Raw genomic sequence first — 25457 nt, forward strand, 5'->3', positions numbered from 1 at the left:
GATCTACAGAATCAGAAGTTCTGTGGGTGGGGCCCAGAAATGCTTCTCAAGCACGCAGGTGATTCTGATGCTAAAGTTTGAGGAAAACTGCGCTAACGTAAATGGAAGGAAGCCGGGAGCTAGCGCTCAGGTATCTGGTGGTTGGATTTGAGGGCCCGGAGCTTCCCAAGTCATAAGCAATCACCTCGCGATCAGAGGATCTGGTTTGTTTTCTCAGGTACAAGAAGGAAGTATTCCATAGCCTTCTCTTTTCCAAAGGGTGGGCAACCCGAGGAGCAGGCTTCTGACCCTTTGTTTACCCACGTCCACGTGGGCTCCGGAGGGCGTCAGAAAAAAAGGACGGAAGGAAACGGGGAGAGGGCAGTGAAGAAATGACGAGAGCCCAGGGCCCAAGAGCCCCCAAATCTGCCACTACAGTCCAGGTAGGTTCTCCTGATTGGTCCAAAACCCCAATCCACACACACCGTAAAAGGATGGACGAACCGCCCGTCACCCACGCCTACTTCCGGGTTCCAGCCAATAGGAACTCAAACTGCTCAGCCACTCAGCGCCAGGGACTTCTTCCGGCGTCCTGCGTGCTGCCCTGGAGACCGGATGGGCGAATCCAAATGCGGAGGGGTGCTCAGTTCGCGAGGCCGGACGCTGACGCTCAGAGCCCCGCCTCCCTCCACCACTTTCTGCCCTGGTCCAGGGTCGGTGGACTCGTCCGAAGGCTGGGCGCGAGGCCCTTTGGGTTGAGGGAGGTGCTCTAGCCGCTCACTTCCAGCCAATAGGAACCGAAACTGTTCAGCCAGTCAGAGCCCTGCGCTCTTTCTGGCGTTCTGCGTGCTGCCCTGGAGACGGGATGGGCGAATCCAAACGCGGAGGGGCGCCGGACGCTCATGGCCTTACGCTGCTACCGCGCGTCCCGCTTTGCTCCATTGTTTCGCCCCCGGTTTGGGGCCAGTGGACCCGTCCCGAGGGGGCTACTATTCGAGATCTGCGCACAAGAGGGAGCGGTCTGGCTGGTCGGTGGTATCTCCCCCAGAGACCCGGGGAGTGGCAGTTTTAGGGGCGTAAGTCTGGATTCGGGACTCCCTCAGCCGACGCGATAGAGACTGTAGGTTTGGAGGGGCGCTGCCCACCTACTCACTGTTTTCCCCTCTCCCGCCATCTCTCGGCCCGAAGTCAGACCGAGCTCAACCTGCAGGGAAGTCGGTCTGTAAAGTGCTGCAGGAGGCGCACTTGTTGAAGGACTTAGCAAAATGCCTGGCCGCCTTTTGGGTCTTGCTTGAGGCAAGGGTGGCACGGCCTGAGGTTCGCAAAGGTGAGCGAGCATCCCGAGGCCGAATTAAAACTGCTTGCCAGGCCCGGATTCCAGAGTTTCTGATTCCAGAGGTCTGGAATGGGGCGCGAGAGTTGGTTTCTATCCAGTTCCCAGGTGTCGCTGATGCTGCTAGTGCGGGAGTTAAACGGCGGGGATGATGGAGGGGAGGATCCCGGTCTTCACCTACGTGCCCCTGGCTCGTAAATGCCTCCTTTGCTTGTAGGTGTGATTTGCTCTGACTTCTGGCTTTTCGGATGATAGCTAGGTGAACTTGTAGATGAAAAGAGAGAGAAAAGATGCACCACGATTATAGGAAACGTGCAAGACTAAACTGTCTGGGATAACACACGTGGGTGGGAAAACTATGAAGAAACCCAAGGAAGTGGTAACTGTGAAAGTAAGGAGAGCGGTTACTTTTGGGGAGCAGGAGGAGCTGTGATTGCCTTAGGCTCGTGGAGGGATTTCTGGGGTGGCCACCAAGTGCTGTTCCTGACCCGGGTGGTGATGACAGCGGTGTACCTCTTACAATAATTCAGTAAACTCTATTTTGTGGGATTTTGTGTATTTGTGCTTTATTTTACAACTTAAGAGTAATAACATTTTAAAAATTCATAGTGGGAAGTCTGTTGTGAGGCATGCCCTTAGACTGAGTCAAAAAGAATCTTTCAACACTTACTTGCAGGTGTTGCATACCAGTGAATCTTATGAATTTATAGAATTATTAGATTTACTTACATATTAAATATCCTGGGCTAATTAATCATACGACTAGCTTGCATTTATGTGTGTCATTTCTGTTTACATTTTAGGAGCAAGAGATGCTATTAGGCTGTCCTTCTATCAAGTGTGAGAAGTTGGCCTGGAGATGCAAAACTTCGTTCTATACGAGGAGATCGGCAGAGGAAGCAGGACCATTGTCTATAAGGGGCGACGGAAGGGAACCATCAATTTTGTAGCTGTTTTTTGCACAGATAAGTGCAAAAGGCCTGAAATAACAAACTGGGTAAGTCAAGTATGTTTCCTTCCCTCTGGCAAAAGACAGCTCTGATGTGGTAGAATAATCAGTATGTAAATAGAAGCCACGGAACGCACTATAGCAGGTGCCACGATTCCAATCGCCTGGGCAACCTCTCTGTGCCTGTGTAGTGCCGCCAGTCCTGACTCCTGACTGATGAACACGCCCCCGTCATTAGCAGCGTAAGGGTTTCGTTTGTTTGGGTGAGAGTCGGGGAAAATAAGGTCTGTGTTGGTTCATTTACTTGTACATTTAGTATGTGATTGTGAAGCTTTCCAAAGGAAGGACTTTGGGCGAGGGCGGCTTGGGTTTGAATTACAGCCCAGGCTCCTTGGGCCAAACCTGACTTTTTTTTTTCCCCCCTCAACTTTTTTTGTTTATTGTGGTAAAATACACATAACACAACATTTACCATCTTAACCTTTTTTTTCGCTTTTGTTCCTCCTCACTCGATGTTTTTTAAATTGATTTTTAGAGAGAGTGGAAGGGAGAAAGGGAGGGAGGGAGGAGAGGTAGATAGAGACATCGATGTGAGAGAGACACATCAATTGGTTCCCTCTTGATGTGCCCCAGCTGGGGTCGGGGATCAAACCTGTGAACCAGGTACATGCCCTTGACCAGGGATTGAACCTGAGACCCTTTGTTGCATGGGTCAACACTCTAACCATTTAACAATACCAGCCAGGGCTACAATAGGTTTTTTGATGTAAACCTTTTGTCCATTTTCCTATGAATAATATTTCTTTTTTTGCAATATTATATTTACCCAAAACACACAAAACTATATTACACAAGTTTTGAAAAAAATCATTTTTAAGATGGTATGTTTCCATGTGACCAGCCTTCATAACCATTATTTTGATGTCCATAAAGAATTCCACCCAATGAATTCTATTATTTTCTTATCCATTTCCTGATTGTATATTTACCGGTAGGTGTTTTTTATTTTTTTAGAATATATTTTTATTGATTTCAGAGAGGAAGTGAGGAGAGAGAGAGAGAAACATCAGTGATGAGAGAGAATCATTGATTGGCTGCCTCGTGCATGTTCTGTACTGGGGGTTGAGTCTGCAACCCAGGCATATGCCCTGACAAGGAATTGAACCGCTGACCTCTTGGTTCCTGGGTCGACGCTCAGCCACACCTGGCTGGGCGATTTAGGTATTTTTTAATAGATGCAAGGGTTTTAAGAACTTTTCTTAAAAAGTGTGTATGTTGTGTGTTTTTATAGGTCCGTCTCACCCAAGAAATTAAACACCAGAATATCGTAACCCTTCACGAGTGGTATGAAACCAGCAATCATCTCTGGCTGGTAGTGGAACTCTGCACAGGTAAGCCACGTTATGTGGTTTTAAAAAAAAGTCAGATGTAGGTTTTGTTATTTTCCTTCCTTCTTTTACAGGTACATGTTGATACTGTTGACTATGTTAACTTGAAAATCTGTTGTTGAGTGGATATTAGGGAAGGGGAAGGGCTAAGATATTTGATAAGAGGAAGATTTATATAATATTCAGTTTGGGGTTAACTTTACTTTGGTATAAAATATTACCAAATCACTTATGTGAAAGCTTAGAAATATTTTTGAGTAGTAATTAGTTTATCAAATAACTTTTTCCATTCAATAGAAACAAAGTATTTTAGGTCAATTAGCTATTAAGTAGCTTATTAGTTTATAAAATGTTTTTTTAATGAACAGAATACCTGCTCTTTATAAAAACTTAAGCAATGTGGAAAAGTACAAGGATGAATCAACAGATCCCATCACCTAGGTGTAATCAGAGATCACATGTTATAGTTCTTGTTTAATACAGCTCTCTAGGACAGTGATGGCGAACCTATGACATGGGTGTCAGGTGACACTTGAACTCATTTTTTTGGTTGATTTTTCTTTGTTAAATAGCATTTAAATATATAAAATAAATATCAAAAATATAAGTCTTTGTTTTACTATGGTTGCAAATATATAAAAATTTCTATATGTGACACGGCACCAGAGTTAAGTTAGGGTTTTTCAAAATGCTGACAACGCCGAGCGCAAAAGGTTCGCCATCACTATGTACAGGGAGAAGGGTGACTACCTCGGTAGATATTATCTGGGCTTTTAGTGCCAGTGTCTTCAGGGAAAAAAACGTAACAAGTACCATGGTTAGTGTACTCCTGTTTATACACCGAGGAAAATAGAGAATCATTAAATATTAAGGCACACTGTAGTTAAGTCTAGCTTTATGAGTCTTACCTATTGGCACTTGGAATTTATAAAACTGAATCATAGAGTAATTCTGTCATTTCATTTTCTGAATCAGTAGGGTGCTGTGGTCTAAATTACTTCCACAGACGTGCCCATGGGTGAGGTGAGCAGGGGACTTCCTCCTTGTTCCTTTTTTTTGCTTCAGCTGCTGTTTCTGCCCCGTGACCAGTGTAGTGACCTAACTTTAATTTATGCCTGTGTTTGCCGCCGTTCCTCACCGACCAAGACAAAATAAACAAAACCCAAAACACCTGCTAGCTTTGTCACGGTAATTCTGATTGAACTTCGAGATGCCAGCCGAGACTGCACAGCCTCTGAATTTGGCTCTTGCTTTAATCTTGACCCTAAAAAAAAAGAAACAAACAAAAAAACCCGCATGTTTGTTTCTGGCTCTGAGATAATAGAAACGTGACCGGGACCTCCGAAGGGCATAGAAATAGAATTCCCCACGTGACTGCCTTAGGCCCATTATTTAATTCATCACGGTTTGCTTTTCTGACGGTGAAGGAAAGGCACCATCTTTTTTGCTATGCAGCACTTTGCAGAATGCCACCTAACTTTGTACAGAAGCAAATGTGACTGTACTTTGCGTAATGTGATTTGAATGCAGTTTGCGTCAGTGTTTCCCACCAATCTTTACAGCCATTCATTTCCCGAGGGAGCGGAGTGAGACATCACAGCACCAGGTGATTGTCACTCCCTGCATCCCACCCCCCTCCTTACTGACCAGCGTGCAGACTGAGCAGCCGGTCCCCTGAGCTGGCCTGGAGCAGGGACGCAGGTTTCTGATAGTCTGATAGGGCGCTTGTCCATGGTGCTCCCTCACAGGTGTGCTTTCCCTGCGAGGCTGTCCAGGGGTCCTGATGCGATCATTTCTTCCATGCTCAGTGTCTCCCACCATGGAACCCGCTGGAGGCACTGTGTAATGCCGGGGGGCTAAAATGGGTGATTTTAATCGACTTGCAGGCGGTTCCTTAGAAATGGTCATTGCTCAAGATGAAAACCTCCCAGAAGATGTTGTGAGAAGCTTTGGGATTGACCTGATTACTGGATTGCATCATCTTCATCAGCTTGGCATTCTCTTTTGTGACCTTTCTCCTGGGAAGGTAATTCATTAATATTTTGATTTCCTAATCTCTTGTGCCTTAGTTAACGGTGCTTTCTCAATGGCACTTTTTTTTTTAGATATAATTTTAGGTATAGAACATCTTGAAATTTTGCGTTAACATCCTATCTAATAAAAGAGAAACATGGTAATTGGCATACGACCGCTACCCTTCCCATTGGCTAATCAGGGCAATATGCAAATTAACTGCCAGCCACAATGGCGGCCGGCAGCCAGGCAACTTGAAACTACATGAGGCTTGCTTGCTTCAGTGACAGAGGACTCCAATGTTCCCCATCTGCCGCTGCAGGCCTCTAAGCTGCAACTCTAAGCAACTATGTAACAAACATAGAAGCTAAACAAAACCCCAGAAACCTGCCAGGCTTCAGCCAGCAGGATCGCAACAATGTAAGCAAAGGCTAGAAACCTACTTTCAGCAGCGGAGTCCTAAGAGCTGGAGCCAAGCCTCAAAGCTAAAGCTGGCCCAGAATAAAAAAAAGAAAGAAAAACATGGGAGGAGCTCTGCTCAGCCACAAGTCATGCTGATGGCTGCCAGTACAGCGGTGGAGGTGGGAGCCTCTCCTGCCTCCTCAGCAGCGCTAAGGATGTCCGACTGCAGCTTAGGCCTGCTCCCCGCTGGCAAGTAGACATCCCCTGAGGGCGCCCAGGCTGCCAGAGGGATGTCTGACTGCCAGCTTAAGCCCAATCCCCCAGGGAGCGGGCCTAAGCCAGCAGGTCGTTATCTCCCGAGGGGTCCCAGACTGCGAGATGGCACAGGCCGGGCTGAGGCCCCCCCCCACCCCGAGTGCACAAATTTTTGTGCACCAGGCCTCTAGTCTGTATATAAAAGGCTAATATGCTAAGTGTCCATCTGGGTAATGATATCACATAGCAACGCCCGGCTTCCTCTACCTAGTGACTAGCCTCCTTGGTTTCTTCAGCCCAGGAACACGACTTGCTTTATAGCCAGGTGGGAACATTTCACACTTTAACCAAATGTCTGTGAAGTGTTTTCCCGTGCCTCATCTCATTTGATCTTCACAGAAGTCCTGGAGTAGGTAGATAGGAGACTCGGTGGAATCCTATTTTCTTTTCATTAGCCAGAAAACGGAGATTTAGAAAGCTTAGAAACTTGACCTGACTGAAAAGAGGTAAGAAATGGTGGACCTTAAAAATGACTCCAGGTGTTCTCACTGCACAGAATATAGTAAAGCACTACTGCAATTAAATATTTTACCCTTTGCTCTCCCTGTGTGATCTACAATAATAATCTGCTTCGTGTTGATATTTACTGCTGTGTTGTTGATAATGACCTGAAAGAGAAGTTGGGGTGCTTCACTGGGCTGGAAAAAGTTTAGCTAAATCAGAAAGCAGGTCTAATTAAGCAAGTTTGTTCTATATCTATAAAAGGCTAAGTTGACTAACGCACGCACGATACTTAGAAAACACTCACTGGTGCCAATCGCACACGTGTGTTCCCATCTGTCATTGTCGATCATGAATTTGGTTGACGCTTTTATGGAGAAAGGGCAAATAGCAATATTAAAATATTCCTACCAGTTAATTTCCTTTCAATGTGCATGAATTTGTGCACCGGGCCACTAGTTTTTTTAATAAAAGGAAACTGTATTTTAGCTACCTAGTTAGCTACCCATTGAAGTCCTTGAAGAATGCAGTTTCCTCTCCTTGCAGAGCTCTGTGAGTAATTATTATTGCTGCTGACCTGTATTGTGAATGGTGAGGTCCATAGCTCTATGAAATAATTCTTAATTCTTATAGTACGCAATTATGAGCCATTACTTTTGTTTTCTAATGGAATTTTTGGCTATTGTGGATCATATATTTTCTTTTTGGGCTAAGCTAATCATCCATAACTAAATGTGCTTCAGTGTAGTTGTCATGAAACCTGCTGAGTTTCCTGGTCACAGTTGACACACATTTAGGAGCCCTGTTCCCTGGACAAAATCCTCTGTCTCTGTCTCTCTCTCTCTCTCTCTCGGCCTTAGTTTCTTGTCTCTAATATAAAATGGGAATTTCAGGGCGAGTGTAAGGCTTACATGTTGATTTTAGGAGAGGCTTCTGGGACACTTTTTGGTGCACAGTGTGCCCTCAGTCAGGCACAGTTATCTTTACAAGGACGTACTCTTAGGGCTTGTACTGATTATGGCTCTGAGTTGCTACTGTCCCTTTGTTAATGTGTACACAATGAAATGGAAAGTTGAATGTTTCCTTGTTAAACATTATTAGCAGCCGTCTGTATGAGAACATAATTAAACCTTAAAAAAATCCATAAAACTCCTCGTAACAGATAAAAATCCTTGTTTGACATATTCATATACTTGCCTGAAGCCTACAGTCATTTAATGGTGGTTACAGGCCTGAAAGCAGCCATACGCAGTATATAAGTGCACAGGTGTGGCTGGTTTCAATAAAACTTTATTCATGGACATTGACATTTGAAATTTATATAATTTTCACGTCAAAAAATATTATCTTATTGCAGTTTTTTTCAACCGTTTAGAAATATAAAACCACTCTTAGCTCATGCCTGTGCAGAAACAGGTGCCGGCTGGGATTTGACCGAGGGGCTGAGGCGTGCCAACCCCGTGTGGGAGGTGATTAATGAGGTCTAGTGTCAGCTGTTTATACTGGTAATGGGACATTCAGGCTGACTTGTAATGTAACTTTTATTCCAGATCTGGGGTTGGCAGAGTCCGGGCAGGATGCCCGTTCCTGTAAGCGAGGTTTTATTGGAACATAGCCACACCCTTTCGTTCTATATTGTTGGTGGCTACAGAGTTGAGTAATCAGGACAAAGACCTTATGGCTTGCAAAGTCTGAAAGATTTACTAACTTAAAAAAAATTGCTGACCCCTCTCACTGGTTCTCAAAGTGTGTTCCCTGGACCAGCAGCATTAGTGTTATCTGGGGCTCATTGGAAATGGGGGTTCTTGGACCCATCTGAGACCTGTGGAATCAGAAACTCTGGCAGTAGGGACTAGTAGTTCTTCTTAACAGATCTTCTGGGGCTTCTGGTGCTCAAACACTTTTAAAAGTCACTGGGGACTTGTAACAGACATCCTTAGTATTTCTGATTAGAAGTTAAGGGCAAACTTTAAATTGTCTTTAAAAACAAAAAGCCAGCTGACTCATTACAACTTCCCATAAATATTTTTAATGGCTCTGGAGAAAAAATTAAAAGTAACAGGACACTGGTTCCTGGCATGGCTTTAACACTCAACAGATAACTTCTAGTCACAACTTACATTAGTAGACGTGAGCGTTTAGCACATGCCAATCACTATTCAAAGCCCTTTGCACGCGTAACCTCAGCTATTCCTTACCAGTCTGCAGAGTTAAGTGTGCTTTGTTCATTTTATAGGGGAAGAGAGTGAGATTTAGGAAGGTTAAGTAGATTCTCCAGGTCACATTGCCTGTGAGAGTTTTAGGTCTCTAACTTCAGAGCCTTAGTCTTAGCCACACATTATATAAACAACACCTGACAGGTGTGCTTTCAGACCCTCCCTCAGTGTCAGGTTCTCCATATACACTGCTCTTAAGAGCCCGAGGTTTCCCTCTGTGGTTATGTGATGTGTTCATTGTATACATCTGAGAGCGAGCAGTTGAATATTTGATTCCATTATTGTTAAAATGTTGGATTTCTTTAGCTGCTTTAAAAAATTTTTTTTTCTAATATATTTTTATTGATTTCAGAGGAGGGGAGAGGGAGGGATGGAGGGAGAGAGAAATATCAATGATGACAGAGAATCATTGATTGGCTGCCTCTTGCCCGCCCCCTACTGGGGATTGAGCTCGCAACCTGGGCATGTGCCCTTGACCGGAATCGAACCTGGGACCCTTCAGTCTGCAGGCCGACGCTCTATCCACTGAGCCAAACCGGCTAGAGCTCTTTAGCTTCTTCTTCTTCTTCTTTTTTTTTTTTTAAATGTAAGCATTTAATTTTCTAAGTTGTGATGAAGCAAGAAATGCTTCAAAGTGCTTTAGTGAGGTGACGAGGTGCCGCGGGAAGTGTCAGTCGGGTCAGGCGCTGACCAGGTTCATTTTTCATCTGTATAGATTCTCTTGGAAGGGCCCGGCACGTTGAAGTTTAGTAATTTCTGCCTGGCAAAAGTGGAAGGTGAAAATTTGGAAGATTTCTTTGCTTTGATGGCAACAGAAGAAGGAGGAGGTGACAGTGGGGAACGTGTACTGAAGAAAAATATGAAAAGTAGAATCCGAGGTAGGTGGAGAGTTTTTAGATCCTAGCTCTCGTGGTGGGCCACCCAAGTCACGTTAGGGGATGATGCTGACCTTTTATTTTGCTAGTCAAATAATGGATGCAAAATAATACTGACGAGGAGAAGTCCGGATGCAGGGATGGCTTTGTCGACGGCCTAAGGTTTTCCATGAGGATCGAAGGCTGTGTAGGCACCGGAACCCCTGACAGCCCGGATCTCATCCTGACCTCCGGATGTCCCTGACCACACGTCAGAGCATCAGCTGCAGGGGTTTGGCCTCACCCCTGGCCGTAGCTCCGCACTTGGCACAGTGCCTGGCACACGCTCGTGGCTCCGTAGTTATTTGTTCCACATGGTTGAGCAGCTGATACTTGCAATTAAGGAAGACTTCTAGGGGTTCACTCTTGGGCGGTGGTTTTGACAGTGAGCTGCATCTGGGGTGTTAGCTGTAGTTGAGCCCGTGTGCAGTGCTGGGTGCTGTCTGTGCCTGGATGACTGAGGGGGTGTCGGGGGCGGAGCCTCCCTCAGCCCGCGGCTGACCTGGGCCGCACTGTGGTTTGCATGATAAATCAGCTTTGCTGTAAATCCCGGGTGGGTGTGGGGTGTGACTGCTGCGTAACAACACATCCTGTCCAAGATATTCTAACCAGAGCTGCTTTTCTTCGGACTATTTAAATTGTTAATTTCAAAGAGGTTGAACATGCCTATATGTGCCACACCTCTGACTGAGCTGGGTTTTTGAGATAACTCTGTTTATATTTTCACATATCCTGGTAAAATGGAACCTTACTGTTAGGAAACACTAAAACGTGTGAAATGCACCTGAAGTTATGTTCACGTGCATATTCTCCGCATTTTCACCTCGTCGGGTCTCTCCCTGGCGGGTTTGGGGTGGGAACAATACAAACTCCTAACGAAGCTGCTGTTTGTACTTGGTGCTTAGGATCGCTTGCTTACACAGCACCCGAAATTGTGAAGGGCACCGACTTCTCCGTCGCCAGCGACCTCTGGTCTTTGGGCTGTCTGCTGCATGAGATGTTTTCAGGTGATTACTTGCTGCTTCATTTTCAAGTCACAGCTGGATAAACACAAAGGCGAAATCAGTAGTTTGTAAATATTTTACATATAAGATGTGAAAAGGCTGGTTATTATTTTAACTTAATTTTTAAAAAATATACTTTTTATTGATTTCAGAGAGGAAGGGAGAGAGAGAGCGATAAAAACATCAAATGATGAGAGAGAATCATCGATTGGCTGCCTCCTGTACGTCCCCCGCTGGGCATGTGCCCTGACTGAGAATTGAACCATGACCTCCTGGTTCATAGGTCGCTGCTCAACTACTGAGCCACACCAGCCGGCAAAGACTGGTTTTTGTAATTTCTGTCTATATGATTTTGGCTGGAGTGCTTGGAGTCTGGGCACATTCAGGTCCCTAGGACCTTTTTGACCGATAGGTATTTTTCGTGATGATCTGGAATGTTGAAATGTGCCTAACTATTAAAGAGCTGTGCTTATTAGTAGAAATTCTTGTAAAGGTACCTGCGACTGAATTATTCCCATGTGTCCAGTAGCCCACGTAAACCATGGGTCCTGGTAGGTTCCATATGTGAATTTGTATATTGGTTGGGGTGACAGATTTTGAATTATAGAAATATAAAAATACATAGTGTGCCTGGTATAGACATTCAATAATTAGTTATCACTATATATGCATTTGTAAATTGTGTAATGCTGAACTATCTGCAGTTGGTTTTTTGTTTTTTTGTTTTAGAATTATTGGTGATGACAAACATATTTAATTGACAAGTTTCCATGTAATTTCAGGAAAACCTCCATTCTTCTCAGAAAGTGTTTCAGAAGTAATTGAAAAGATTATTCATAAAGCTCCTTCGCCACCTATTCCAAAAGGTAGGCTTTTTGTTATAAATGCAGTTAATTTACACTTTACACTGACTACAGGTGCACTTTTGTTGTCTATTTCTATTGATTCATAACTTCCCAATTTACATTTTATAAATGTTCCCTAATTGATATTTTTAGAAATGTTAGCGTTCCCTTTGCCATTTTTTTTTTAGATACTTAAATGGAAAAGTAGTAGTTTCCCTCATTTAAAATCACGGATTACTTTGCCCTCCTGTATCAGATGTCTGGCTTACAGATTGAGAAGCCAAACTTTTATTTATTATTTTGTGTCTGTGTCGTTTACCTAATTTGGACTCATGTCCTGTGTGGTTATGCCTGGTGAGTGTTTGCATGGTAACGAATCGGGCGTTCTCAGCCCTTGATCAGAATGCTGCCCTGACAAGTTGTTAGAGCCTTTGGAAGGAGAGAGTGTAGTATTTAAAGTGTCGGGATTTTAATCACACAAATTGTGGATAATATAACCATCTACTGTTAACAACTTTAAGGAAAGAAAAACAAAAGCAGATACAACCATAATAAAGCACTTTGCTCTACACCATAAGAAAAGTGAGTCTTAAGCCACATCAACGAAAACAGAGCTTTACAAAAAATAATATTGGGAGTTTTTAAGAGGAGAAAAAAAAAATCGGAAGTCGTTCATGAAAGAAATAGGAATACAGGATATTTTCAAGAATCACCCCAGGTGAAAAAAACAAAACGCTTGATATTTTGAAAATAATCTGTATTTCTTAAAACAAAATGCTGCATTTTTTCCCTTTCATTAACTTCGTCTTATTTTTTGTAGAAATCAGTCATTCGTATTTCTTATGATGACTTTTCAATACAATATTGATTATTGTTTTCTCCTATAAGTTAAAGGTTCTTATGCAGGGAAGAACCTGGAAATGAGGTGCCAAAGGTCTGGTCAGGGTACGACTGGTGGCCCAAGCTCGCTATGTCACAGCCCTTCACCACACGGTGGCCGGAGTGCCTACCGTGCCTGGCGTTGTTGTTGGCCATTGTCCTCATGGCTTCTTATTTTAACCATGACTGATAATTGGGCCATGGTGTGTGTGTGTGTATCTGTGTAATTTAAAAAGGCAAAGTTTGGAGATTAAGACAATTGGACAATATCATAATGTGATGCTTATTATTTTTCCTGCTAAAAATAAAAGGAATTACAAGTATTCTAATCATAGTATATTAAAGCAGAGTTGGTCAAATTAATAATAATGCCTCAGAAAATGGGGCATAATTACTAGTGGAAGACAAGGGTGTGAGTTTGTTAGGCCAGTAATCCTTCCTGGGGTTAGACAATCAAGTAATTTTAGAAGTTGGTCGAAACTTAGTTTTCTGTAGCATAGGAAAAAGATACTAAAAAAATTGTGCCCCTCTCCCCTCTATGTAAATGGAAGCCTAATTGTTATTAATAGACTCCGTGTTCTCTTTAAAATAATTTATGTGCTTAAAGTACCGTGACTTTAAATGTTGATGTAGGGTACGTATTCATCTCCTTATCACTTTTTTTTTTCATTTTTGGGACTTAATTTGCATGCAGATTCTTCTCTTCCTAAAGCGTCTCCAGATTTTATGAATTTGCTGGATGGTTTGCTTCAAAAGGATCCTCAGAAAAGGTCTGCATGGATGGTATTGTAATATGAACGATGAGTGGGATCTATTTTTCTCTTTCATGCACTTCTGGAATAGCACGGTTCTTCATACACACAGAGGGGCTCAAACTGCTTTTTACAAAAGGAAATCTGAGTTTACGCTCAGGGTTTTTCTTTGCCCGCGTTTTTAATGATGAGGAATTTTAAGTCATTTTCTCTTTTAATGTATTCAGTAGTTGCCCAATACCTTGATGGATTTTCTTGTAACTCCTGAATCCAAGCAGCTTTGTTCTTCCCTTGTGGACTTCAGGCTAAAGCTCCCTTTGACTGTTGGACTAGGGAGGGTACTGTTGAGATGGCTGATGTAATAACACCAACTGGGTGGTATTTTAGTGTGATATATTTTTATGATACTCCTGTCATCGTGGGAACATCAAGTGACAGGAAAATTGCACAGTGTGACATTTCTGTGTTGCAGCGTGGGGATGGGGTTTCCCTGGCCTGGTGGTCAAGAGCAGTTGGTTCCTAGTTCGGGTTCTGCCACTAGGTAACTGCAGGAAAAGGGAGTGGGGACACCGTTGTGAAGCAGGTGTTTGGGTCTCTGCCTCGGTGTAAAATAATGAGTGTATTTCACATAGCAAACAAAACACTCCGTTCTCCATCTTCATTAAATGCAAGAGAGAACTTGCAGAAGGAAAAGCTGTTCTTCTATAAGTTTTAGGACAAACCTCCCATGCTTGTAATAGAATGCCTTTAGGATTAGTGTTGTTTTGGTTGGTAATCTTCCAGACATCTTTTGATAGGCTTAAGAATACTTTATTTAGGATGAAATACCTACATTTCTATCTGTTTATATCTCTATATTGTATGCTTTTTTTGCATAAATGGGACCACCCAATAAGCTACTTTTTTCTCTTTGTTTGCTTAGTCATTCTTTTTCATTTTTAAATATATATTTTATTGATTTCAGAGAGATGTTGCAGCGTGGGGATGGGGTTCCCCTGGCCTGGGGGTCAAGAGCAGTTGGTTCCTAGTTTGGGTTCTGCCCAAACTGACTGGCTGCAGTGTATACATGATAAACTGTAATAGCAATAAACACTGAGAGTGTATCTTGATTTAGAATACCATACACACTGCTACAGGAAATAGCCTTTGAGTATGTTGTTATTCACTTGGGAAGTTATCCCTTTTGGATAAATGCTGGTCAAACGCTAAGAGCATATAAAAGTGTGATACGTTTGCTGCATTGGGGAACATGTTCGAAATGGTTTCCACTTTCAGCAACGCTGGGGAGCTCTTTCCCCACCAGTTACCTGTCTGGGCTTTGCTGATCTTACACGTTTTTGCCAATCTTATGGATGGAAAAGAAATTCCATTTTACTGGCAATTTTAGTTCTCCATGAGTAAATCTTAAGAGCCCTTAAAATTTACTTGTATATATAGTTGTAAATTCTTTCTCTTTATCATTAGTGTTTTAATTTTGATTAAAGTAGTTTTCACTTCAATCTAGAAATGTTGAATAATTAGATTAATTAAATATAAGCTATTTTCTTGTTTTGTTTTAAAATTTCAGATTTAACCTTTCTGAGTCTGATGAGTATATCTGGAGGTATAATAATCTATTAGTAGTAAAACGTCTACTTAGTCACTTTGACTGGCTGCAGTGTATACATGATAACCTGTAATAGCAATAAACACTGAGAGTGTGTCTTGATTTAGAATACCATCCACACTGCTACAGGAAATAGCCTTTGCGTGTGTTTTGTTATTCACTTGGGAAGTTATCCCTTTTGGATAAATGCTGGTCAAACGCTAAGAGCATATAAAAGTGTGATACGTTTGCTGCATTGGGGAACATGTTCGAAATGGTTTCCACTTTCAGCAACGCTGGGGAGCTCTTTCCCCACCAGTTACCTGTCTGGGCTTTGCTGATCTTACACGTTTTTGCCAATCTTATGGATGGAAAAGAAATTCCATTTTACTGGCAATTTTAGTTCTCCATGAGTAAATCTTAAGAGCCCTTAAAATTTACTTGTATATATAGTTGTAAATTCTTTCTCTTTATCATTAGTGTTTTAATTTTGATTAAAGTAGTTTTCACTTCAATTCAGAAATGTTGAATGATTAAATTAATTTAAGCTATTTTCTTGTTTGGTTTTAAAATTTCAATCAGATTTAACCTTTCTGAGTCTGATGAGTATACCTGGAGGTATAATAATCTATTAGTAGTAAAACGTAATGCTTTGAGAGTGAGTCTGGGTTTGAGATAGAGCCAAAAGTCACTTTAATGTGGGTGACAACAGTTAATGTAGCTAGACAACATTTTGGCACCTAAATAGAGATGTGACTGTATATAGTCATGAAGTTGACATTCTTGTTTATTTCTGAATGAAGTTATAGGAGTGAAGTCCCATGAATGAAATGTGTAAAACAGGCAGGGTGCCCTAGAATAATCAAGCCTGTTGTGGGGCAGAATTATAGGTTGGTAATATGTGATCTATTTGCTTTACATTTTTAAATTATTGATAGATTTCTTCATTGAGAACCCAAAATGTTTTCATCAGGCTCCCTGGATATGAACCCTGAGATTTCCAATACTTAGTTGTCAGACCCTTTCATTCTGCACCATGTGAGGCTTCTGAATTATGTCTGAATTATCGGTTGCTTTTTAAGAGAGGTCAGTTGCGTACTGGAATGAGAGAGTAAAGTATTGCACGATCTCAGAGGTGCACTAACATGGAGATATTTATAAATGATAAAATCTGATTCCTATAACTGGGACTTCCCCCTGGGAATCATGAACAGAATTTTAACATTTGTGTTTTATACAGATTAACGTGGGCAGGCCTGCTGCGGCATCCGTTTTGGAAGGATGCTTTTACTCGAAAAGATCAGGACTCGAGCACCGAGGACTCCAGCATCAGGTAGGATCAGCTTATCTTTGTGTGGGGGGCATGGCTGCTAAACACTCCTACGCATTCGTGTTCTGATGACACAGCATCCATGACAAGAATTTCTGTGCTTTCCTAGTAGAAAAATCAAGCATTTGTTTAAGGATTGTTGGAAGAGTTTCATCATGACATTTTTGTGTTCTTGATTTTGCGGATTTTCCGATCAGTTGTTTCCACTCGAGTCATTGATTCAGTATGGTAGTTATCAGTTCTGTTTACCAGCTACAAGTGGCTTCCCATCTTGCAAGCATGGGGTAGGGTCTCATTGCCCCCTTTTCAGTTAGGCGTAGTCATGTGACTTGCTCTGGCTAATGGAAAGCGAGCAGAAGTGACATGTGTTATTTCTGGATAGAAACTTGAAAGCCAGTGAGTGATCTGCTGCACTTCTCCTGGTGAGTTAATTGGGAAGAAAACTGTCAAAATGGAGTTGCTGTCAGGCTGGGTCTGTAGTGCCCACAATGAGCATACCTTTCCCCCCAGCCTGTGTGTCTGTGCCTGAGGAAGATACACAGTTACGAGATTCCGAGCCACTGGTGTTTGAGGGGGTGTATGTCACCACAGCATAACCGAGCTCGTCTTGACTAATATTCTTTGTTTTTATTATAAAAATCTTCTTAGCCCAGGACCCTTACAAAATTGATGGTATTTGGAAAAGAACAGGTGAGAAGTAGCTGAGTAAAAGTTCTGATAATTGACTTTCCCCTCCTTACCTCATTGTGATAAATGGTTGTCTGATCCTTAATTTTAATCTTGGCAAGTTGATTGTCTTGGATAGAGGAGTCTGAATTCTATCTGAAGTCTTTCCCAAACTTGAGTTTCTCTGAGCCAGTGAGCTTCAGTTATGCTTTCACTATAGTATTAGGTGCTACAGAGAACTGGGCGCTGGTCCGCAGTGTCAGCAAGGCACAGGATACCTCCGACCTCAGATTTTCATCTTCCTTTTTAACCTCCTTGCCTTTTATTGCTTTTTTCTGCCTTATTGCCCTTGCTGGGACTTTTTTCCAGTAAGATACTGAATCAGGAGTGATGAAAACAAACATCCTTGCCTGGTTTCTGCTTGTAGGATGAAAGCGCCTTTCCCCATTAAGAAGAACGATGAGGTGGAGGCTTCTGTCGCTGCCCTTTTTCAGTTTGAATGAACGCTGAATTTTGTTGAATGCCTTTATGTGTTGGGTAATGTGATCATGTGGTTTTTCTTCTTTAGGTTCTCATTATGGCTCTTCCATAAATTGGCTTCCAAATATTGAACCAGCCTTGCATTCCACAATGAAGTTATTGTGTGTTACAGCCTTTGTCTTGCTGGATGTGTTTGTGGCCTAGTGGCGGAGGACAGGGAGAGAGGCTGAGAAAGAGAGCGGAGCCCCAGGGGTTTGCCCCACATTCTTGAGACCGTAGCTTTTTGGTTAGAGAAGAGGATGACCCCCTCTGTGAGTGTTAGGCACTGGCCAGATGCTGCTGCTGTTCGCAACCAGCTGCTGCAGGGTTACCTGGGGCCAGGGCAGGACAGAACGGGAAAAGAAAAGGAACACCTAGGGGATTTCCCAGCTCTGACCCAAGAGGTCCCTTTCCTGTCCTTGGAACAGAAACAGAGGGCTTCTCACGGGCTTCCTCTGTCTCCTTGCTGCCTTCGAGCCCAGGCTGGGCAGCACCGGGAGGGGAAACTCTAGGGAGACTCATGCTGGGTCACGGCTACTTTGAGTTCTGGTTTCCATCCCCAATCTGCCAGCTGCTACTTATTTTTCTGGGAGAAGGCGTAGAAACTTCTTCATTCACTGTCCTGCTCGTAGCGGTGCTCATGGTCACTGCTCGATGAAAAATACTGCTTTTCTCCATGGCTTTGCCAAATGTCACGTGTAATTTAGTTATCCTTTCCAACCTCTCGTTCGACACAGAAAGCTGTGTAGAAAGCTCACAAGTAAGTTCGATTGTGTTGACTTTCTCCTGTTGAGCAGCAGAAACATGATGGAATGTTCCAGGTCACAAGATGCCAAGGAGCTTGTGAGGAGCCCCCCGAGCGGACAAGCCAGAGGGGAGAGGAGTGGCCAGCGGCCGAGTCGCTCTTGGAGACTAGGTGGGCTTTCATTCGAGCATGTGTGTGCTGCCTCGAATGCCATGTCGGAGAGTTCCCTCCGCATTCGTGCTGTCTTTCTCTCTCCATCCCTGTCTGTGGGTGCCCCGCTCATGGTACCTGTTCCTTCATGGCTAACATTCTCCTTTCCTGCCACAGAAGATCCAGCTGAGCTGCGGCCTAAGAATACTCTTGGGGGCCAACTGAACGAGTCCATGTTCCTTCTCAGGTGGGTGACGTGACAGAGCAGTGAGGGGTCCCCGGCCGGGGGATGAAAGTACATCTTATTACAGCATCTGTCGTCCTGGATTTTAAAAAAGCTTTGTATTCTCCCGGGCATTTCCTGTGAGCTAAGTTAGTACTTGTTGAATGAATGAGCAAACAGATAAGTAAGTGAAAGAGAAATGGGAATCCTGATCTTTGGGAATTTGAAGGAGTTTACTGAAGAAGACCCTGGTGATCTGAGTGAATTTCTTAAAATGTGAAAAACTGAAAATCAGAGACTCGGGGGCGGGGGAGGGGGCGGGGGGGAATGGAGTGGCCCATCGGGCTCGGAGGCCATTGACACGTGTGGGCGGAGTCGTTACAAGTAGATGTGGTTTCTATCACTCCTCACTCAGCAGGCACCAAGAAACCTTTCCGTATTGAACATCATCTGAAATAAAGTTGTGAATATTATTCATCCTTTGTGGAATATCTGATGTGTTTTGTTAGGTTAATCCTGCTCACACCAGCAGACATTTAAAGAATAATACAATCATTGTTGTAAGGTTTCCAGTAAAAACAAAATACTGTATGGAGCATAGAAGCTGTAAACAAAAAACACACACAGTAAATTAGCCAGGGAATTACTTTAAAAAGTTATAAAAATAATAGTCATGTAAACACAGATAACATTAAATGGTTTTTTTTATATGATGAGATCACAAAGAATTAACGTATTCTGCCCTTTTTTAGGAGACTTGTTTTCATTTTCCCCAGCATATAGTAAGCGGAGGGTAAAGTTTCTGACGTGTGGGTAATGGCACTGGTGTGTGTGTTTCAGTTCCCGTCCTACGCCGCGAACCAGCACTACCGTGGGGTCAAGTCCAGGTGTGGATGTGACCCAGAGTTCACCGCAGAAGGCGCCTCCTTTGACCAAGGTGAACAGCGATGGATTGTTTTTTGTTTTTTGTGTGTTTTACATGAGATATAGAGATTCTAAAGAATAATTGCAAGTTGATTTCCGAACTATGTTGGTGATTACAAAATTTACAATTAAGTCATTGCCTTATCATTGGTTTTTCTAGTAAGCACACTTAAGAGAGAGGTGCTTTATAGTTTTTTTAAAAATATATTTTTTAATTGATTTCAGAGAGGAAGAGGGGGAAAGAGATAGAAGCATCCACGATGAGAGAGAATCATTGATCAGCTGCCTTCCGAAAGTTCCCCACTGGGGATTGAGCCTACAATCTGGGCATGTGCCCTTGACCAGAATCGAACCTGGGACTGTTCACTTCACAAGCCAACACTGTATCCACTGAGCCAAACCCACGAGGGCATATAGTTCTTTTGTTTTGTTTGTTTTTTGTTTTTAAATAACAGCTTCATTGAGCTATCATTGATATACCACGTAATTCACCCATTTAATTCACCCATGCGAAGATCAAACGAGACTCCCTGTGCAAGTGTTTTGAGTATCAGTTGAGGTACATTAGAGATGACCTTGCTCAGCATCTTATTAGTTCAGTCTTTCAAAGGTCTTCATTAGGCACAGAAACAGTCCAATTTTTGTTGTTGTTTCAGACCACAGGTGGGCACCTGAGCCAGCAGGACATGGAATCCCAGATGAGGGAGCTCATCTACACAGACGCAGAACTCATCGTCACGCCGATTATTGACAATCCCAAGGTGCGGAGAGGCACCCCCCGCCGCCCCCCCCTGCGGGCTGGGTTTTCCATTTCACTGAGGACTGAAGTCTGGGTGATGTTTGCATTTCTGTTCCTCTTGTCGTCCGCTTGGATTTCATTTAATCACACACATGTCCACACGCCTAACTCCCGCCCTGTCTGTAACCCTCTCTCCTTCTTGCCTGGGCGGTGTTCTTCCTGCCCTGCACCCCCCCCACCCCTGCCTCCCATCAGCCCAGCGGGCCCAGGAGTGGCTGCTGACTCAGACCTGAGTCCTCGAGGCCTTCCTTTCTCAGCACGTGCTTAACGTGGATCACTCCAGATGTTCTAGTTGATGGTGTTACGAAGGCAGATGGCAGTGAGCACCGCTCACCAGGCGTGGCTGGGTGGGCCGATCACAGAGACCACGCCCGCTCATAGGTTATCAGGACGCAGGTGGGCGGAGGCAGACCCTGGGAGCTGGGGGACTCTGGGTTCACTTCTACCCCAGGGGAATCTTGTTGCTTCCTGTCCTTTGGAAAGCAATGCTCTGTTACCATGGATGAGTGCCTTCCTTGAAAAAATGTCATTTCTCAGTCCCTTTGTTTTCTGTTGACGCTCAGTCTCCAACACATTCCTCCACTATCTATTCTGTATGTGAATTTTTTAAACTGTCTTTTTCTGTGTAAATTTGTGACCGTTTCCTCTCATCTCATCGGGGAACATTGCTCTGGTTTAGAGTAAAATGGGTTGTCGGATGTGTGCGTATTTGCTACAAAGACAGCATTTAATATAGATGACCCAGCAATTTTCACAACAGAACGACTTCTTTTTATGAGTTTAGATATCTGGCAGAATAACTGGATATTACATCAAATTTAATGGGTAACGGGGCGTTTTCCCAGTGGACCTTCTAGAACAATTTGCGAATTTTTTAAAACCATATTCTCTCTATTTTTTTATTTTATCCTTATAGCCACGTTTGGTTGTTTCTGGGAAATGTTAGCTGTTTTTTAAACATTCTTACTATAGGCTTTTATTTTGAACTGATTTTAGACTTCTAGAAAAACGTTAGAAAATATTAGCGTTCCTCCCTATATACCTTTTCCCCAGTTTCTCCTAATGTGAACATCCTACAGGACCGCAGGTGGTTAGCAGACCCAGGGATTAACGTTAGCACGGTGCGAATTTTGCCAGCTGTGACCCTGACGCCCCTTTTCTGTTCCTGGACCCACATTTCAGTTTATGTCTCCTTGCTCTCCTACGGGCGGTCCTTGTCTCTCCCGGCCTGTGGTCATTTCCTGACCTCTGCTTGTTCTTCATGACCTGGACACTTGGAAGTGGTCAGGTGTTTTGTAGAATGTCCCTCCACTGAGGTTTGTCGAAGGCTTTCTCTTGATGAGAATGAGGTTGTCTATTTCTGGCAGGAATACTACCAGCCAAGGCCTTAAAAACACACTGGGTTTTGGGGAAGTGAGACATAGAAATGTGATGGTTGAATCTTTCATTAAAGCCTCAACAGGAAGGATTCCAGCTGCTCCAGACTCAGGCGCTTTCCATTGAGGCTGTCACAGCTTCCTGGAGAATTCAGCCTTCAAGTCCTGGCCATTCCTATGACCTCAGTCCACCTCCTGCCTCTTCATAAACCCTGTCCCGGCCACATCGGCCAGAAGGGGTTGCTGCCTTCTCTAATGCTTAAAAACACTCCTCTCGTGAGATGTCTTGTCTGATTATGTCCTGCCTGTTCTGCGCTGTTACTTCAGTTTTTTTGTTGTTGAACAAATGTCTGTGTTGTTACCCGAGTGGCAGCTCTCTGACAACAGGATCACGTCTTCTGTGTGTGTGTGTGTGTGTGTGTCTCCCTAACATTGAGCATGGGACCTACTCTGGCAGGTCCCCAGCACGTGTTTTGTTCAGTGACCAAATTTCTCACCTAGAGGTAAATTAGCTTACATGTAAGCCATAGTAGGGCATCTCTTTCATGAGGCTTAATTTTGCTGCAAATATCAATGGAAATGATCTTATTTTTACAAATCATTATCCATATTTGTATATTTTAATCCCAAAAGGGCACTGTTGAATTCTTATAGGTGACAAATTTTACAGCATTCCTTTCTGTCCTCACTAATTTATAATCTGATCTAGGCGATAAATCAGGAGCCAATGTCTGTCTCAAAAGGTGTTTTTTTTTTTCTTTTTTAAACCACAGATCATGAAACAACCACCAATTAAATTTGATCCAAAAATATTGCATCTACCAGCATATTCAGGTAGGCTCATAAAGGTTTAGTTTAGACACTTTGCAGACAGACATTTAATAGCACATGGAATATTTTATTCATGAATAGCTAAATTTCTATTTTCTTGCCAACTGGTTGTCCTCTTGGCAATGCTATGCAAATTATAAACATCCCAAAATCCATTTGTGCCAGCTTTTGGCCGTACTCGGCTGAGTCTGGGCTGCCCTGTGCTCTTGTGGGTGGGAGAGTTCCTGAAAAGCTGGGTGGGTTTTCCTGTTACGTGGGTGGGCCCTTCTCCTGCCCTTCCCCTGGTAGAGCCCATTGAATTTCCAACATCTGTGGTGTTATTGTGGGCGTGGAGGGTTGGAGACCACAATGAAGAATTGAGAGTCTACTCAAGGAAGCCAGGGCAGTTGAGAATGGGACCAGATGGTTCACTTTTGTGAGGATGGTGTGGGAATGGATGTTGGGGTCCAACCCCAGCAGATCCAGGGGTTCCCAAAGGTGTGGATGGAGTCGGCGAAGAAGGGCGACTGTATCAAGCAGCACGGATGGACTGGCTTCCAGCAAATGGAGATACTTAAAAGGAGATTGTTATGCTTTCTTTCATCTACTGAAAGTCTGATTTAGGGTGAACGTCAGAAATTAAAACAATAAAAAGAAATTCAGAGAGATGTCATCAATCCATTGCCTCCTGCACACCCCCTGCCGGGGATTGAGCCAGCAACCCAGGCATGTGTCCTGACTGGAACTAGAACCAGCAACCTTTCGGTGCATGGGACAGTGCCCAACCAACGGAGCCACACCGGCCAGGGCAGAAATGTTTTTATACCATAAATTTGGGTGTATTGTATTTGATAAAGCTATTGAACTAGAATTGGAAAAAACTTCATCATCATGGCTAGAGCAGAATCTCTGATTTGAAATAAAATCAAAGTAAATTAAAAACATAGAATATAGGCAAATTTAAATAAGCCATGCCAAACAGAACCACTATTGATGAAAACGTAGAGGATTACTATAAAATAATATTCCTTCCCCTTTGCCCTTTACTTTGAGTTATTCTGGGAAAGGGCTGTTGTAGTTGATCTTGTTTGATAAAAGTCTCCAGTGGAAGAAAGTGAAATGAGTATAAAAGAGTAACTGAGAACAGTGCCAGCTTGGGAGTAGTTTGGATTTTGACATTGCGAAGTCACGACTTTGTCGCCTCAGCTTTTGAAGTCCTGTTCCATTTCATTTCTCCCAAGACATTTTCGCGGTGCTTTTTCACGAGACCCACTTTGAGTATTTCCTTTCCTCCGCAGTGGACAGGTTAGCGTCCCTGAAAGACCAGGACTGGAACGACTTTCTGCAACAAGTGTGCTCGCAGCTCGACTGCCCTGAGAAGACCATGGGCGCCTCCCGGGTCAAGCTGAACCTCCTGAGCTACCTGTGCGTGGTGGCCGGTCAGAGGGAGGTGGCCGCCAGGCTCCTGCACTCCCCCCTGGTAGGTGGTCACGTTGTGACAGCAAGACCCCTCGCACGGTCCTCGTAGCATGCCTTCTGCATGCCACTCGTGTGTATCGATAGCGATTGAAACAAGAGCTAAATTATTAATTCCAATTATAATGCAAAAGGGATTATAATTGGATCATAGGTTTGTCAAAACTGTCCTCTGTTTCATCCTGAAGTCTAAGAGCAGTTGCATAGACAGTGATTTTGAACTTGTTTTGCTCATACTCTGGCTTACATTTTATGTCGACTTGTAACAATTGTGTGATATTTTTCACATCTGAAATCATAGGACAGAGATCATTCTGGAATGAGCTGCCCCTGTGGACTAGAGGGCCCTTTATTGGGCCACCTGGTAAACCCCACCCACAGTGAAGGGTGACATTGAGTCCTAAGACTTCCCCCCTGGTCATGCTCTTTGTCGGGCTGGCTTGGTTCATGGGGGAGGCCCTAGGACTGGGCAGAGCTTTGGAAGTCACCCCAGGAGGAAGTTACAATGTCTGGGCTTCCTCCACAGTGGGGCCTCATTGGGAACTGGCTTGAAAATTAAGTCATTTGCTTTCAGGATAGTTTTAAGGTTACTTTTTTGGTCCTTGGGGTGTGTTTATGGCACATTTAGGGAATATAAGTGGGTATGAGAAACTGAAAGTCGTGTTTAGTTTTTATTTTTAGCTTATTCATATCCTCAGGGCTTTTGCATTTTTGTGAATAATTAACTTCTTAGTGCGGGATTCCCATCTCCGTTGTATGCAGGTCTGATTTTTTTAACCGTGCAGTCACTTTCTATGCAGTTTCATGAATGAAATGTGTGTCTTCATTTTTATCCTAGTTCCACTTGCTAATCCAGCATTTGCGAATGGCTCCAAACTGGGATATGTAAGTAACATTTATATTTTAATAACTTATTCTTCATTATTTTATTCAGTTATTTTATTTTAGGTAATTTCTGAGCATGGAAAACGTTGAGAAGATTTGTGCTAAGATCATTAAAAAGAAATCAACAAAACCTAACACTTCAGCTAAAACTTAAATTATATCCTTGAAGGGGGTGCCCCCTGCTGGCTTCTTAAAATAGACTCTCTTAATCCTTTCCAAATAATGCTTTAAAACGTTTTTTTAATAGAAAACTTTTTTTCTATTTAAAATTAAAAAAATATATATCTTTTTTGCTGAAAGTATTATAGATGTCCCCTCTTCTCCTCCATTTTTTCTCCATTGATCTCCTCCACCCTGCACCCGCCTCTTCCAGGCCTTTGCCAGACTATTGTCTGTGTCCATCGGCTATGTCTATCTAATATATAAAAATCTAGAAAGATTTAGAGAAAAGAAAAGAAAAGATATGCCAGGTAAATACTAAACAGAACTGACATTGATGCATGAATATTGGATACAGGCTTGAAGCCAAAAGACAACTC

The 25457-nt window shown here is 43.2% G+C and overlaps 1 protein-coding gene across 1 annotated transcript in view; it reads left to right on the forward strand.

Moving 5' to 3' along the window:
• The first annotated feature begins 838 nt into the window (after positions 1-838).
• ULK4 (unc-51 like kinase 4) overlaps positions 839-25457 on the forward strand; it is a 284250-nt gene continuing 259631 nt past the window's right edge. Inside the window, exons 1-16 of the mRNA XM_015568398.1 lie at positions 839-1055; positions 2116-2309; positions 3553-3652; positions 5536-5675; positions 9752-9914; positions 10856-10957; positions 11737-11820; positions 13373-13448; positions 16256-16348; positions 18328-18446; positions 18603-18672; positions 19489-19585; positions 20229-20333; positions 22521-22581; positions 23856-24037; positions 24872-24918. Of these exons, the coding sequence (XP_015423884.1) occupies positions 2172-2309; positions 3553-3652; positions 5536-5675; positions 9752-9914; positions 10856-10957; positions 11737-11820; positions 13373-13448; positions 16256-16348; positions 18328-18446; positions 18603-18672; positions 19489-19585; positions 20229-20333; positions 22521-22581; positions 23856-24037; positions 24872-24918 (1577 nt within the window). The 5' untranslated portion in view covers positions 839-1055; positions 2116-2171. The remainder of the gene's footprint in view (positions 1056-2115; positions 2310-3552; positions 3653-5535; positions 5676-9751; positions 9915-10855; positions 10958-11736; positions 11821-13372; positions 13449-16255; positions 16349-18327; positions 18447-18602; positions 18673-19488; positions 19586-20228; positions 20334-22520; positions 22582-23855; positions 24038-24871; positions 24919-25457) is intronic.

The sequence above is a fragment of the Myotis davidii genome, unplaced genomic scaffold (genome assembly GCF_000327345.1).
Source record: "Myotis davidii unplaced genomic scaffold, ASM32734v1 scaffold663, whole genome shotgun sequence".
In the NCBI taxonomy this organism is placed as follows: domain Eukaryota; kingdom Metazoa; phylum Chordata; class Mammalia; order Chiroptera; family Vespertilionidae; genus Myotis; species Myotis davidii.